The 16,701-nt window shown below is 45.8% G+C and overlaps 1 protein-coding gene across 1 annotated transcript in view; it reads left to right on the forward strand.

Moving 5' to 3' along the window:
- The window catches only part of uqcc1 (ubiquinol-cytochrome c reductase complex assembly factor 1), a 37,868-nt gene that overhangs the window by 2,428 nt on the left and 18,739 nt on the right, over positions 1-16,701 (forward strand). The window contains exons 3-6 of the mRNA XM_071334647.1: positions 3,049-3,159; positions 5,518-5,590; positions 6,057-6,114; positions 11,305-11,413. Coding sequence (XP_071190748.1) covers positions 3,049-3,159; positions 5,518-5,590; positions 6,057-6,114; positions 11,305-11,413 — 351 coding nt within the window. The remainder of the gene's footprint in view (positions 1-3,048; positions 3,160-5,517; positions 5,591-6,056; positions 6,115-11,304; positions 11,414-16,701) is intronic.

Genomic DNA, 16,701 nt, shown 5'->3' on the forward strand with positions numbered 1-16,701 from the left:
GACATCAGGGATTGCAACGTGCTCTGCTTCACGGAAACATGGTTAACTCAAGGGACGCTAACGGAGTCGGTGCAGCCAGCTGGTTTCTTCATGCATCGCGCCGACAGAAACAAACATCTTTCCGGTAAGAAGAGGGGCGGGGGGGTATGCCTTATGATTAACGAGAAGTGGTGTGATCATCATAACAACACACAGGGCCTACAGGGAGGAGGTGAGGGCCCTCGGAGTGTGGTGTCAGGAAAATAACCTCACACTCAACGTCAACAAAACAAAGGAGATGATTGTGGACTTCAGGAAACAGCAGAGGGAGCACCCCCCTATCCACATCGACGGGTCAGTAGTGGAGAAGGTGGAAAGTTTTAAGTTCCTCGGTGTACACATCACGGACAAACTGAATTGGTCCACCCACACAGACAGCGTTGTGAAGAAGGCGCAGCAGCGCCTCTTCAACCTCAGGAGGCTGAAGAAATTCGGCTTGTCACCAAAAGCACTCACAAACTTCTACAGATGCACAATCGAGAGCATCCTGTCGGGCTGTATCACCGCCTGGTACGGCAACTGCTCCGCCCACAACCGTAAGGCTCTCCAGAGGGTAGTGAGGTCTGCAGAACGCATCACCAGGGGCAAACTACCTGCCCTCCAGGACACCTACACCACCCGATGTCACAGGAAGGCCATAAAGATCATCAAGGACAACAACCACCCAAGCCACTGCCTGTTCACCCCGCTATCATCCAGAAGGCGAGGTCAGTACAGGTGCATCAAAGCAGGGACCGAGAGACTGAAAAACAGCTTCTATCTCAAGGCCATCAGACTGTTAAACAGCCACCACTAACATTTAGCGGCCGCTGCCAACATACTGACTCAACTCCAGCCACTTTAAAAATGGGAATTGATGGAAATTATGTAAAAATGTACCACTAGCCACTTTAAACAATGCCACTTAATATAATGTTTACATACCCTACATTACCCATCTCATATGTATATACTGTACTCTATATCATCTACTGCATCTTGCCATCTTTATGTAATACATGTACCACTAGCCACTTTAAACTATGCCACTTTATGTTTACATACCCTACAGTACTCATCTCATATGTATATACCGTACTCTATACCATCTACTGCATCTGCCATGCCGTTCTGTACCACCACTCATTCATATATCTTTATGTACATATTCTTTATCCCTTTACACTTGTGTGTGTGTGTAAGGTAGTAGTTGTGGAATTGTTAGGTTAGATTACTTGTTGGTTATTACTGCATTGTCGGAACTAGAAGCACAAGCATTTCGCTACACTCGCATTAACATCTGCTAACCATGTGTATGTGACTAATAAAATTTGATTTGATTTGATTTCAATGAACCATAAACAATTAATGAACATGCACCTGTGGAACGGTCATTAAAACACTAACAGCTTGCAGACGGTAGGCATTAAGGTCACAGTTTTGAAAACTTAGGACACTAAAGAGGCTTTTCTACTGACTCAAAACACCAAAAGAAAGATGCCCAGGGTCCCTGCTCATCTGCGTGAACGTGCCTTAGACATGCTGCAAGAAGGGATGAAGACTGCAGATGTGGCCAGGGAAATAAATTACAATGTCCTTATTGTGAGACGCCTAAGACAGCGCTACAGGGAGACAGGATGGACAGCTGATCATCCTCACAGTGGCAGACCACATGTAACATCTGCACAGGATCGGTACATCCGAACATCACACCTGCAAGACAGGTACAGGATGGCAACAACTGCCCGAGTTACACCAGGAATGCACAATCCCTCCATCAGTGCTCAGACTGTCCGCAATAGGCTGAGAGAGGCTGGACTGAGGGCTTGTAGGCCTGTTGTATGGCAGGTCCTCACCAGACATCACTGGCAACAATGTCGCCTATGGGCACTAACCCACTGTCGCTGGACCAGACAGGACTGGCAAAAAGTGCTCTTCACTGACGAGTCGTGGTTTTGTCTCTCACCAGGGGTGATGGTTGGATTTGCGTTTATTGTCGACGGAATGAGCGTTACACCAAGGCCTGTACTCTGGAGTGGGATCGATTTGGAGGTGGAGGGTTTGTCATGGTCTGGGGAGGTGTGTCACAGCATCATCGGACTGAGCTTGTTGTCTTTGCAGGCAATCTCAACGCTGTGCGTTACAGGGAAGACATCCTCCCTCATGTGGTACCCTTCCTGCAGGCTCATCCTGACATGACTCTCCAGCATGACAATGCCACCTGCCATACTACTCGTCTGTGCGTGATTTCCTGAAAGACAGGAATGTCAGTGTTCTGCCATGGCCAGCGACGAGCCCGCATCTCAATCCCATTGAGCACGTCTGGGACCTGTTGGATTGGAGGGTGAGGGCTAGGGTCATTTCCCCCCCCAGAAATGTCTGGGAACTTGCAGGTGGAAGAGTGGGGTAACATCTCACAGTAAGAACTGGCAAATCTGGTGCAGTCCATGAGGAGATGCGCTACAGTACTTAGTATCTGGTGTGGCCACCAGCTGCATTGACTGTTACTTTTGATTTTAACCGTCCCCCTTTTGTTCAGGGACACATTATTCCATTTCTGTTAGTCACATGTCTGTGGAACTTGTTCAGTTTGTTTGAGTTGTTGAATCTTATGTTCATACAAATATTTACATATGTTAAGTTTGCTGAAAATAAACGCAGTTGACAGTGAGGACTTTCTTTTTTTGCTGAGTTTATTAGCAGGTTGGAAAAAGTAGCCTATCACTGGTTAGCTGTTAATGCTTAGTCTACATGCTAAAATAAGCCATTATTGTTGCATGTTTGACATTTTAAATGCGTTTTCTGAGATATTTAATAGATGCATTTTGAATTTACAGGTTGCGGGTCCCTTACTGTATCACATCAAGACGGGCAGGTGCCGGATCAGTTCTTTTGAAATTGCGGACAGTTGTGGTTTTGATGTGCGCTGATCCGCACATCCCTAGTCAGTGTCTGTAGTAGGCTTACTGGGCTACCTTTCAAGCTGATATCATGCGTCAAGGCTCTTCCCTCTTGTCCCTCCATTCCCAGCTCTTTAATGTGAAAGAAACCCCACAGATGGCCATGGAAGAGGAGGTGGGGGCCTTCACCAAGCTCATCGAGGCCATGGGCTTCACAGGACCTCTCAAATACAACAAATGGGTAAGTGCCTCTAGCGTTCACCAAACCACTCAAATGTCCATCCACTGCAGTTCTTCATACAGCGTTACTTTAGGTCTCTCACAAGTAACCTCTCTGATTTATCAGCTCACACTTTAATCTATATGTAGGATGTCATGTTCAATAATGCATCGAGGTTCACTTGTGAAGGATAGCATTTCAACCAACATGTACACACGAGATGCATCCAAAAGTATGTGTCGCCGAAATGGGAGTTGTTGCAACTCGCTCGTTGTTTTAGACCTATCGTTAATTTGTGTGTAACAATGTGTAACAAATGTGTAACAAATGCCTGTCACATTGAACGCACACATTCCCATCTCTAAAGACAGGACTGGCACTTAAATGTCCATCCTGGTTACATGGGGATATGAGGCTTATGAATCCCAACAGGGGAGCATTAACCCTGTGGTGAACCAGGAATCTTCCCTGTGGACTAGCCCAAGTACCTCCTATGGGTTAGGGGTGACAATGCATTCTGAAACCACCCTCTCTTGGGTTGGGCCCAGACCTGGGTTCAAATAGCCTACCATTGGAAATCATTATAAATACTTTGATTGAGCTTCCCTGTTGCTATGGAACCGATAGAAACCGGCGAGCCCCGCCCATCTATGTGAATGTGAATGTGTGTATGTGAAAGGTAAAAAAATATATATATAAAAAAGCTAGGTCTGGTTCCTAATGTTGGTAACTCTGGGCTGGGCCCTAGACTTTAAATGGGTCCTTGAGATGTTTTTCTGGCCATGTTACAAGGACAGAAAAGCTATAAGGTATAGCCTTAGCAATATGGTAATAGCCCCACCTTGCCCTCTGAAGTTTTGTCATATTACACCTATCCTATCCACTCAGATTTCTACAAGTGTGTAGGGAGTATCGGAGGATGGTGTTTTAAAGTGGTAATCAACAGTTGAAACCAGAAGAAAGCGCCCTCCCCTCCCCTGTTCGGGGTGAAGCGCTGAGGGATGGGGCTGGAGAAATGTAAATTCATAGAACTATGGATACAGACTGACCTGCCATGATATGAACATTTTATATTTTTAACCAGGGGCTGGAACCCAAGTTTATTTTTCAATCGTTTGGTTCTGAACAGAAACACTTTTTTTTTTGTGTGTTCCACTGTTCCGACCAGCAAAATAAAGTTCTGAACCCTAGGAGGAGCTTCATCTATGGAGGAACTTTGACTGTCCTTTGAGCTAGCTAGCTAATAAGCTTATTTGTTCAGAGCGGCACCAGAATTAAAAACACATCTTACCTTTTTTGTAGTTAATAAATCCAACGTGAAATGTGATAACTAGGCCTATAGTATCGTTGACTAGCGTTGAAAAAGTTAAACCATTCCTCTAGCTAATAAAAAAATCTCTCCCTATCTTCTGAATCAAGTTTGTAACGTCAGTATAGTGGCTTGGGAGGGGCAGGTAGCCTAAATACGCATACACGCTGGCAAAGATTTCCAGCTTGCAGGCAGACACTGAAATAAGTTTCTGACAGAGTTATGCCTTTGCGTAGACACATTTTTTTTTTTTTTTTTGTGGGTCTAGATTTTAAAAAAATGCCTGGAACGTAAAAGAACGTCATTAACCGGTACTCATGCTTTTAAAATAACGCTTCTGTTCCAGAACAGTATGGCTCTTCGGTTCCAACCCCCGGTTTTAACAATGTTTTGAGGCTATCTGGTGTTTATATACATTGACTTTGTTTACAAACATTGGAGAGGCATTTATAACTTATATTCTTCAAGAATCAATGGGTATATAGTATTCATTTATAAGTCCGAAAATGGATGTAGCAACTGCAGATTGCCCCTTTTTTAAATCAGAGCTGTCATTTACCTCTTGTCTGCACTAATGCTCAATTTGCACATGGCCTTTGTCACAACTGCTACAGGGTCTTAAAACAGCACAAGGTAGCTTCATTTAGATCAGCTTGAAAAGCCTTCCTCTGAACCGTGTCTTACGGTTTAAATTGGTTTGGTATCAAAAGCCTTAGGGAATGCAAAGGCATACCAACTACAAACCATAGCCACTGCTGTACTGTGAGTGGGTAGCAGCAGAGTTCCTAAATGAACGTTGACTCGTGTGCACAGCAGCTGAGGCTGCGCTCAGAGGGCCTCCCATGCCAGCGCCAAGCTTACCCAGAATGCCCGGACGGAGAGAGATTTACCCATGATTCACAATCCGCTCTTCTTATGCCACCACCCACCCTGGGCCAAAGCCCTCTGCTTTTCTTATGTGTGAACTTTGGTTTATATTTTGGAGAAGTTAAAAGGAAAGTGTTAAGGTGTGGGATACTCTTTAGGTCTTTGTTGTCTTATCAACTTATTGCTACGGTCTGTTTTTGCAGAAAATCAAGATTGCTGCCTTGCGCATGTACACATGCTGTGTGGAGAGAATCAACTATGATGAATTTTTTGAAAGTAAGTATTTACCTATATATATTCAGATTCCTTCTATGTAGTTAATTCCTTCTATAGAGTGCATCACCTGAGGTAGCCTATTATTCCAGCCAGATGCCAACAGGTCTTTGTTGATAATTAATTGAACATAAGCAATTGATTTCATAAGTCATTGACAGGTTAGTAATCTATGACTGAGATGTAGTTGTGCCAGTCTGAGTACATTTCCATGTCTTTGAGAACAATGGCCGTGTGGACCTTACCAGTCCCATGGATGGATGGAGGGAAGGGCTGCTTGGGCTTATCGACCCAGAGTAACTTCACATCAACAAGACTGCCCAAGTGCCTAAAGGGACCCTTTCATTGGCAACCTGAAAGATTAATGTGACACTTTTCAGGCTGGTTAGGCTGTTTTCTTTAGCGGGTGGGGGGGATGGAATGTAAGCCGGTCTTGGCTGACACGCCCCTCTGATCTCTCCGTCCACAGAATGCTCCCTCCCCGACACGCTCAACTCCTGGTTCCTGGTGGCACAGCTCCATGTCTGGCGAGTACCATTGTTACACCCCCTCTACGGGCCCTCCGCAGGCCAGGTTTACTTAGCTTTTAACACCCTCTGTTAAATTTGAAACCCTTTTGGGAACAACAAGTTCCCATGACGAAGCCTTTATTTTCTACTTTGACCTCAATTCTGTCTTTCAGTTTGGCTGTTCTTTTGTCTCCCATCTGCTGTTCCTTGGAAGTCAAATCTAGACTTTCAATTGGTTAAGATTTTGTATTTTCTGATAAAAGGATTTGACATAGGAGACATTCTAGGCATGAGCGCCAATGACGTCTAAATCAAATAAAATTGTATTTGTCACATACACGTATTTAGCAGATGTTATTGCAAGTGTAGCGAAATGCTTGTGTTCCTAGCTCCAACAGTGGAGGAGTATCTAACAATTCACAACAATACACACTTCTAAAAGAATGGAATTAAGAACTATATAAATATTAGGACGAGCAATGTCGCAGTGGCTTTTCATAAAATACAGTATATACATATGAAATGAGTAAAGCAGTATGTAAACATTATTAATGTGACTAGTGTTCCATTATTTAAGTGGCCAGTGATTCCATGTATATAGGGCAGCAGCCTAAGGTGCAGGGTGGCTTGTCCCCAGTCCACCTGGCCTTGCTGCTGTTCCAGTTTCAACTGTTCTGCCTGCGGCTATGGAACCCTGACCTGTCCACCGGACGTGCTACCTGTCCCAGACCTGCTGTTTTCAACTCTCTAGAGACCGCAGGAGCGGTAGAGATACTCTTAATAATCGGCTATGAAAAGCCAACTGACATTTACTCCTGATTATTATTTGACCATGCTGGTCATTTATGAACATTTGAACATCTTGGCCATGTTCTGTTATAATCTCCACCCGGCACAGCCAGAAGAGGACTGGCCACCCCTCAAAGCCTGGTTCCTCTCTAGGTTTCTTCCTAGGTTTTGGCCTTTCTAGGGAGTTTTTCCTAGCCACCGTGCTTCTACACCTGCATTGCTTGCTGTTTGAGGTTTTAGGCTGGGTTTCTGTACAGCACTTCGAGATATTAGCTGATGTACGAAGGGCTATATAAAATAAACTTGATTTGGTAGCCGGCTAGCGATGACTATTTTAACAGTCTGATGGCCTTGAGATGGAAGCTGTTTTTCAGTCTTTCGGTCCCAGCTTTGATGCACCTGTACTGACCTCGCCTTCTGGATGGTAGCGGAGTGAATAGGCCGTGGCTCAGGTGATTGATCCTTTTGGCCTTCCTGTGACATCGGGTGCTGTAGATGTCCTGCAGGGCAGGCAGTGTGCCCCCGGTGATGCGTTGTGCAGACCGCACCACCTCTGGAGAGCCCTGCGGTTGCGGGTGGTGCAGTTGTCGTGCCAGGCGGCGATACAGCACAACGGGGTGCTCTCAATTGTGCATCTGTAAAAGTTTCTGAGGGTCTTAGGTGCCAAGCCAAATTTCTTCAGCCTTCTGATGTTGAAGAGCCGCTGTTGCGCTTCACCACACTGTCAGTGTGGACGATTTCAGATTGTCAGTGATGTGTACACTGAAGAACTTGAAGCTTTCCACCTACTCCACTACGATCCCGTCGACGTGGATAGCGGCGTTCTCCCATAGGGGCGTGCTCCCTCTGCTGTTTCCTGAAGTCCACGATCAGCGCCTTCGTTTTGTTGACGTTGAGGGAGAGGTTATTTTCCTGGTACCACTCCACCAGGGCCCTGACCAAGCTCCCTGTCTGTATAGAGTGCAGTGGTAAGGGCTTAATTGTTTAGGTATGTTTCTATTTGGATAAGAATTGTTTAGAGGTAAATCTTGCCATGATTTTCCAAGAGAAAAATCTAACTGGGTGTCATCCATATACTCTTATTTTAGAATAACCTAACCTCACCACCCTTTTTGCATCTGTACTCTCAAGCCCCAGGTAGTTCAGGTTACATGCCTTGAGTTAACACATGCCTTGGTATTTGATCCAGACCTGGGAAAGAAAGGTATGCATGCATGAGCTCATCAGAGTTGGGTGATAAATTGCGCTGCCACGAACCTCTTCATCAAACATGCCCACCACTCCTCTGACTTCCTGTCAAAGCTACTTTCCTGCCACTAATTCTGTTGACTTTGGCATGCGGGATGACATAAGCTCCAAAAGCCAGGCCTGGACTCAATCAAAACTGCTGTGCGCATGAGGCTAAACAATCTTCACGCTATGAAAATGGTGTCATGTCGTGGGAATAATGCACACGAATGCGGATTCATACTCACACAGGTTTAGGTTATTTGCATTTGGATCCAAGAAACAGTGAGTGAAAATGTAGAACAACCACCGATTCAGTTCTATTGACTTAATCAGATACCCGTTTCAGAAATTGCACAGTACTAGTCAGAATAAAGCCCATTAAGAAAAGGGTTGTGTGTGATCCCAACACAGCAGAATCAACATGAACCACTTAAAAGTAGCATTGTTACAGTAACTTGATACAAGCATGTGTGACTTGAACATAAATAATTCATGCATTGATGTCAGAGGATTTCCTAGGTATGGTCATGTACAATACATGACCAAAAGTATGTGGACACCTGCTCATTCAAAAATCATGGGCATTAATATGGAGATTGTTCCTCCTCTGCTGCTGTAACAGCCCCCACTCTTCTTGGAAGGCTTTCCACTAGGTGTTGGAACATTGCTGCGGGGACTTGTTTCCATTCAGCCACAAGCATTAGTGAGGTTGGGCGATTAGGCCTGGCTCGCAGTCTGCGTTCCATTTCATCCAAAAGATGTTTGATTGAGGTCAGGGCTCTGTGCAGGCCAGTCAAGTTCTTCCATGCTGATCTCGACAAACCATTTCTGTATGGACCTCGCTTTGTGCAGGAAAGGGCCACCCCCAAACTGTTGCCACAAAGTTGGAACCACAGAATCGTCTAGAATGTTATTATATGCTGTAGTGTTAAGATTTCCCTTCACTGGAACGAAGGGGCCTAGCCCGAACCATGAAAAACAGCCCCAGACCATTATTCCACCTCCACCAAACGTTACAGTTGACACTATGCGTTGGGGGCCTGTAGCTTTCTCCTGGCATCCGCCAACTCCTTTGTCCGTCCGACTGCCAGGTCGGGAAGTATGATTCATCACTCCAGAGAACACGTTCCAGTGTCCAATGGTGGCGAACTTTACACCACCAGCCAACGCTTGGCATTGCGTATTGTGATCTTAGGCTTGTCGGCCATGGAAACCCATCTCATGAAGCTCCCGACTAATAGTTCTAATGCTGACTTTGCTTCTAGATGCAGTTTGGAGCTCGGTAGTGATTGTTGCAACTGAGGACAGATGATTTTTATGTGCTACGCACTTCGGCACTTGGCTGTCCCATTCTGTGAGCTTGTGTGGCGTACCACTTCACGGCTGAGTAGAACGGGGCGTCTCTAGCAGGGGAGAAATTAATAGGGGAGAGATTTGAGGAAGTGAGGTGGCATCCTATGATGGTGCCACGTTAAATCACTGAGCTCTTCTGTAAGGCCATTCTACTGCCACGTTGAAAATCACTGAGCTCTTCTGTAAGGCCATTCTACTGCCAATGTTTGTCTATGGAGGTTGCATGGATGTGTGCTCGATTCTTATACCCCTGTCAGCGACGGGTGTGGCTGGAATATCCAAATCCATGAATTTGAAGGGGGGTCCACATACTTTTGTGTATTTACGGTGCACTCAAAGTATTCAGACCCCTTGACTTTTTCCACATTTTGTTATGTTACAGCCTTATTCTAAAATGGATGAAATAGTTTTTTCCCCCTCATCAATCTACACAATACCCCATAGTGAAAAAGCAAGAACAGGTTTTTAGACATTTTTGCAAATGTATAAAACATGTAACTGAAATATCTCATACGTGTGTATTCAGACCCTTTACTCAGTACTTTGTTGAAGCACCTTTGGCAGCGATTACAGCCTTGGTTATGACACTACAAGCTTGGTACTCCTGTATTTGGGAACTTTCTCCCGTTCTTCTCTGCAGATCCACGCAAGCTCTGTCAGGTTGGATGGGGAACGTTGCTGCACAGCTATTTTCAGGTCTCTCCAGAGACGTTAGATCGGGTTCAAGTCCGGGCTCTGGCTGGGCCACTCAAGGACATTCAAAGACTTGTCCCGAAGCCACTCCTGCGTTGTCTTGGCTGTGTGCTTAGGGTTGTTGTCCTGTTGGAAGGTGAACCTTCACCCCAGTCTGAGGTCCTGAGAGCTCTGGAGCAGGTTTTCATCATGTTGATGCCACCACCATGCTTCACCATAGGGATGGCGCCAGGTTTCCTCCAGACTTGACGCTTGGCATTCAGGCCAAAGAGTTCAATCTTGGTTTCATCAAACCAGAGAATCTTGTTTCTCATGGTCTGAGTCCTATAGGTGCCTTTTGGTAGGCTGTCATGTGCCTTCCATCTGGCCACTCTACCATAAAGGCCTGATTGGTGGAGTGCTGCAGAGATGGCTGTCCTTCTAGAAGGTTCTCCCATCTCCACAGAGGAACTCTGGAGCTCTGTCAGTGACCATCAGGTTCTTGGTCACCTCCCTGACCCTTCTCTCCCGATTGCTTAGTTTGGCTGGGCGGCCAGCTCTAGGAAGAGTCTTTGTGGTTCCAAACTTCTTGCATTTAAGAATGATGGAGGTCACTGTGTTCTTGGGGACCTTCAATGCTGCAGAAATGTTTTGGTACCCTTCCCCAGATCTGTGCCTCGACACAATCCTGTCTCGGTCAATTCCTTAGATCTCAAGGCTTGGTTTTTGCTCTGACATGCACTGTCAACTGTGGGACCTTATATAGACAGGTGTGCATTTCCAAATAATGTCCAGTCAATTGAATATACCACAGGTGGACTCCGATCAATTTGTCAAAAACATCTCAAGGATGGTTAATGGAAACCGGATGCACCTGAGCTCAATTTCGAGTCTCATAGCAAAGTGTCTGAATACTTATGTAAATAAGGTATTAATGTATTTATTTTTTTGGCTAGAATTTTCAAAAAAACTGTCTTCGCTTTGTCATTATGTGGTATTGTTTGTAGATTGAGGAATATTATTGATTTAATAAATTGTGGAGAAGGGGTCTGAATACTTTCCGAATACACTGTATAGTGTAATCTCAAGTTGGGTATTGGCCCTTTAGGGTAAGAGGCTGTCCGTCCCTGTCTGATAAGGTGTTAACTCTGTAATCCCCTGTAGGATTTGTCTGGTGAGGATTAGGCAAGAAGGCCGTGAGGGGAAGTACATGTGCCGCTACATCGTCCACTCAATGTGGGAGGACGTGGAGCAGAGGAGCAAGATCATGGGGGTAAGTACCTCAAACTTCAACCTCATGTCTTTTCCAGTCTAAAACCTGGGACCACATCTGTCAAGCATCTGGAAGTAGTAGTGCTGGTCTAGGATTTGGTTCCCTCTGCCCATGTAATCTTTTTCATAATGACTTAAAAGGCAAAACTGATCCTATGATCAGACAGCTAATAATGGCTCAACTTAACATTCTGATAGGATGGATGGAGTTTCTACCATTTTGCTTTCTCAATACCCATCCAGTAATTTCAGGTCAAGGTTACATGACGTTTTTAGTAGCAGAGAAAGAAATCGGGATTCATTGCATACTGGACATCGCCATTGAATCAGTGTGCCCAAAAGGTACCACTGGGAGGGACAGAGAGGGAAACTTCTGCGTATTGCTTTTAATATGTGCATCATGCATCTTGTAGAATACACTGACATCTGTTGCAATCACAAAGCATCCTGTATTATCTATAGGCAGATACAGGGAACTGCCAAAATAATGGGAACACTTGAGTAAATTAGGGATGCAAAGTCAATTAAAAGCAGGTGCTTCCACGCAGGTTGTGGTTCCTGAGGTAATTAACTTCCCATCATGCCCAGGTTCAAGTATAAAAATGCTGGGCAGGCCAAAACAATTTTGGCTACCATGGCTATACCCCCATAGGATGACAATGCCCCCTTCCACAGGGGCACGAGTGGTCACTGAATGGTTTGATGAGCATGAAAACAATATGCCATGGCCTTCTGTCACCAGATCTCAACCCAATTATTGAACACTTATGAGTTTCTGTAGTGGCCCCTGAATGGTGTTGCATTCCTCCAATAGAGTTCCAGACACTTGTAGAATCTACATTTCGTTCGGAAAGTATTCAGACCCCTTGACTTTTTCCACTTTTTGTTACTTTACAGCCTTATTCAAAAAAAAATAAATCCCTCATCAATTTAATCAATCTAGACACTACCCCATAATGACAAAGTTAAAAACAGATTTTTAGACATTTTTGCAGAGTTATTACAAGTAGAAACCTGCGATCACATTTAGATAAGTATTCGGATCCTTTACTCAGTACTTAGTTGAAGCACCTTTGGCAGCGATTATAGCTTCGAGTCTTCTTGGGTATGATGCTACATGCTTGGCACACCTGTATTTGGGGGAGTCTCTCCCATTCTTCTCTGCAGATCCTCTCAAGCGCTGTCGCGTTGGGTAGGGAGCGTAGCTACACAGCTATTCTCAGGTCTCGAGGTGTACGATCGAGTTCAAGTCCGGGCTTTGGCTGGGCCACTGAAGGACATTGAGACTTGTCCAGAAGCCACTCCTGCGTTGTCTTGGCTGTGTGCTTAGGGTCGTTGTCCTGTTGGAAGGTGAACCTTCACCCCAGTCTGAGGTCCTGAGCGAACTGGAGCAGGTTTTCATCGAGGATCTTTCTGTACTTTGCTCCGTTTATCTTTCCCTCGATCCTGACTAGTCTCCCAGTCCCTGTCGCTGAAAAACATCCCACAGCATGGTGCTGCCACCACCATGCTTCAACGTAGGAGTGGTGCCAGGTTTCCTCTAGATGTGATGCTTGGCATTCAGGCTGAAGAGTTTAATCTTGGTTTCATCAGACCAGAGAATCTTGTTTCTCATAGTCAGAGTCCTTTAGGTGCCTTTTGGCAAAATCCAAGTGGGCTGTCATGTACCGTTTACTGAGGAGCGACTTCCGTCTGGCCACTCTACCATGAAGGCCTGATTTGGTGGAGTGCTGCAGAGATGGTTGTCCTTCTGGAAGATTCTCCCGTCTCCACAGAGGAACTCTGCAGCTCTGTAGCTCTGTCAGAGTTACCATCGGGTTATTGGGCACCTCCCTGATCAAGGCCGTTTTCTCTCGATTGCTCAGTTTGGCTGGGTGGTTCCAAACTTCTTCCATTTAAGAATGATGGAGGCCACTGTGTTCTTGGGGACCTTCAATGCTGCAGAATTGTTTTGGTGTATTTCCCCAGATCTGTGCCTTGACACAATCCTGTCTCGGAGCTCTACGGATAATTCCTTCGTCCTCAAGGCTTGGTTTCTGCACTGTCATGCACTGTGGGACCTTACACAGACGGGTGTGTGCCTTTCTAAATCATGTCCAATCAATTGAATTTCACCACAGGTTCACTTCAATCAAGTTGTAGAAACATCTCAAGGATGATCAATGGAAATCGGATGTACCTGAGCTCAATTTCGAGTCTCATAGCAAAGGGTCTGAATACTTATGTAAATAAGGTATTTCTGTTTTAGTTTTTTTACTGTTTTTGCCTTGTCATCCAATTGGTGAGATATTGTGTCGATTGATTTAAATATTTTTCCTTCTTAATCTTAGAACAAGGCTGTAACGTAACAAAATGTGGGAAAAGTAAGTGTCTGAATACTTTCCAAATGCACTGTATGCCTAGGTGCATCAACTGTTCTGGCTCTATACCTTTTCTTCCTCTTTCCACTGGTACAGCCACTTTCTTTCACTCTAAATGTCAAGCTTCTGCCTCTAACCCTAGGAAACTATTTTCCTCCCTCTGCGGATGACTTTGAACCACTTTGAACCACTTTGAAAAGGTTGAAATCTGCTTCTCATTCACTGCCTATTGAGTCCACTGGTCCCACTCACAGAGAAAGACTCTACGCCTTGACCTCTTTCTCCCCTCTCTCTCCAGATTAAATCCTGCAACTAGTGAGGTCAACTCATTACTGGCTGCATCTCCTCAAGAATCTAACACTCGACACTTCTGAAGTCAAAACTACAGACCCACTGCTGAGTGGTTTAGCAGTCTAAAGCACCACTACAGACCTGGGTTCAATCCCGGCCGTGACCAGGAGACCCATGAAGCTGCGCACAATTTGCCCAGTGTCATCTGGGTTAGGGGAGGATTTGGCTGGACGAAATGTCCTTGTCCCATCGCACTCTAGCGACTCATTGTGGCGGGCCGGGCACCTGCAAGCTGACTTCGGTCGCCAGCTGGACGGTGTTTCCTCCGACACATTGGTGCGGCTGGCTTCCGGGTTAAGTGTGTCAGTGTGTCAAGAAGCAGTGCAGCTTGGCAGGATCGTGTTTCTGAGGACGCATGGCTCTCAACATTCGCCTTTCCGAGTCCGTAGGGGAGTTGCAGCAATTAGACAAGACTAACTACCAATTGGATATCACAAAATTTGGGAGAAAAAGGGGTAAAAGTACTGCAAAATAAACTACAGACCCTTTTTTTCTTTCCAAAATACTAGGGTGTGCTGACTTTTACCAACTCTCTCCCTATCTCTCTCAGAATGATCTTCAACCTAGCCGGTCAGGCTTCAAGACGGGTCACTCAACCGAGACTGCTGTCCTCTGTGTCACGGAGGCACTCCGTACTGCCAAAGCTGACTCTCTCTTCTCTGTTCCCATCCTCCCAAGATGTATCCGCTGCCAATTAGATTCTTTTCTCCACCCTCTCAGGGCTGGGCGTCTCAAGCTTTGCACACTCTTGGATTGCATCCTACCTTGCAGGCTGCTCCTACCAGATGACGTGGAGAGGATCTGTGTCTGCAGCATGTACCCTCACTACTGGTGTCCCTCCGGGCTCAGTTCTAGGCCCTCTTCTCTCTCTACACCAAGTCACCCGGCTCTGTCATGTCCTCACATGGTCTCTCCTGTCATTTGCTATGCGGATGACACTCAACTACTTTTCTACCCCCCCCCCCCCCTTCTGACACCCAGGTGGCGACACGCATCTCTCCGTGCCTGCAGGTATCTCGGCCCACCACCTCAAGCTCAACCTCGACAAGACTGAGCTGCTCTTCCTCCCAGAGAAAGCCTGCCCTCTCCATGACCTCTCCATCATGGTGACTACTCCAGTGTCCACTTCCCAGAGTGCAAAGAACATTGGCGTGACCTTGGACAACATCCTGCCGTTCTCTGCAAACATCAAAGCAGTGACTTGCTCCTGAAGGTTCATGCTCTACAACAGCTCCTATCGCACATAGGAAGTGGTGCAGGTCCTAATCCAGGCATTTGTCATATCCTGCCTGGACTACTGCAACTTGCTGTTGGCTGGGCTCCCCAGTTGTGTCATCAAACCCCTGCAACTTACCCAAAACGCCGCAGCCCGACTGGTGTTCAACCTTCCCAGGTTCTCCCATGTCACCCCGCTCCTGCGCATACTCCACTGGCTTCCAGTTGAAGCTTGCATCCACTACAACACCATGGTACTTGCCTAAGGAGCAGCGAGAGGAACTTCCCCTCCCTACCTTCAGGCTATGCTCAAACCCTACACTCCAACCCGACTACTCTGTTCTGTAATTTCTGGTCTCTCTTACCCATACAGGAGGGTAGCTCCTACTCAGCCCAATCAAAGCCCCAATGGTGGAACCAGCTTCTCCCTGCAAATCGTCAGAAAACATCTAACCCCCCCCAGGACTGACTTTATTGATAGCTAATTTAAAGCCAGCAGCATGCCACCCTGCATCCCACTGCTGGCTTGCTTCTCAAGCTAAGCAGGGTTGACCAGATGCTGCTGGAAGTGGTGTTGGAGGGACAGTAGGAGGCACCCTTTTCCTCTGGTCCTAAAACATATCCCAATGCCCCAGGGCAGTGATTGGGGACATTGCCCTGTGTGGGTGCTGTCTTTCGGATGGGACGTTAAACGGGTGTCCTGACTCTCTGTGGTCACTAAAGATCTCATGGCACTTATCGTAGGTGTGTTAATCCCGGTGTCCTGGCTAAATTCCCAATCTGGCCTTCATACCATCTTGGCTAATCATCCCCAGTTTACAATTAGCGTTTTCATCCCCCCTCTCCCCTGTAACTATTCCCCAGGTTGTTGCTGTAAATGTGTTCTTAGTCAACTTACCTGGTAAAATAAGGCTTAAATAAAATTGAGGAAAAATGTACACACTATCTTAAGATGAATGCTCTGGATAAGATGGTCTGCTAAATTACTAAAATGTAATGTGGTGGCCCAATGCCATATTTAAGCACTTTGTGTTTCCTTTATTTTGGCAGTTACCTGTATATGTCAGTCAACTGCTATTCGGTCCTGATGTTGCAGCCCCAGGTAGTGTCGCTATTAACATTACCGAAGCAGGGGCTTGAATAGTGTTTGAAGGGCTTTTTAAAGTTTCCGCTGTCATGATAAACTGTGAACAGTCAGTGCCTCACTCTGCCCCCCACCCCAAACTTTAATTGTGACTGTCATTCCTCATCTCTGAACCCTTTGTGTCTCAAGACCCAGAAAAAACACAGAATAATTCTCATTTCATACCTGATTTACATGTATCTATCTGTAAACTTGTTTAAAATGCAATAGATGATCTTA

The sequence above is a fragment of the Salvelinus alpinus genome, chromosome 12 (genome assembly GCF_045679555.1).
Source record: "Salvelinus alpinus chromosome 12, SLU_Salpinus.1, whole genome shotgun sequence".
Lineage (NCBI taxonomy): Eukaryota > Metazoa > Chordata > Actinopteri > Salmoniformes > Salmonidae > Salvelinus > Salvelinus alpinus.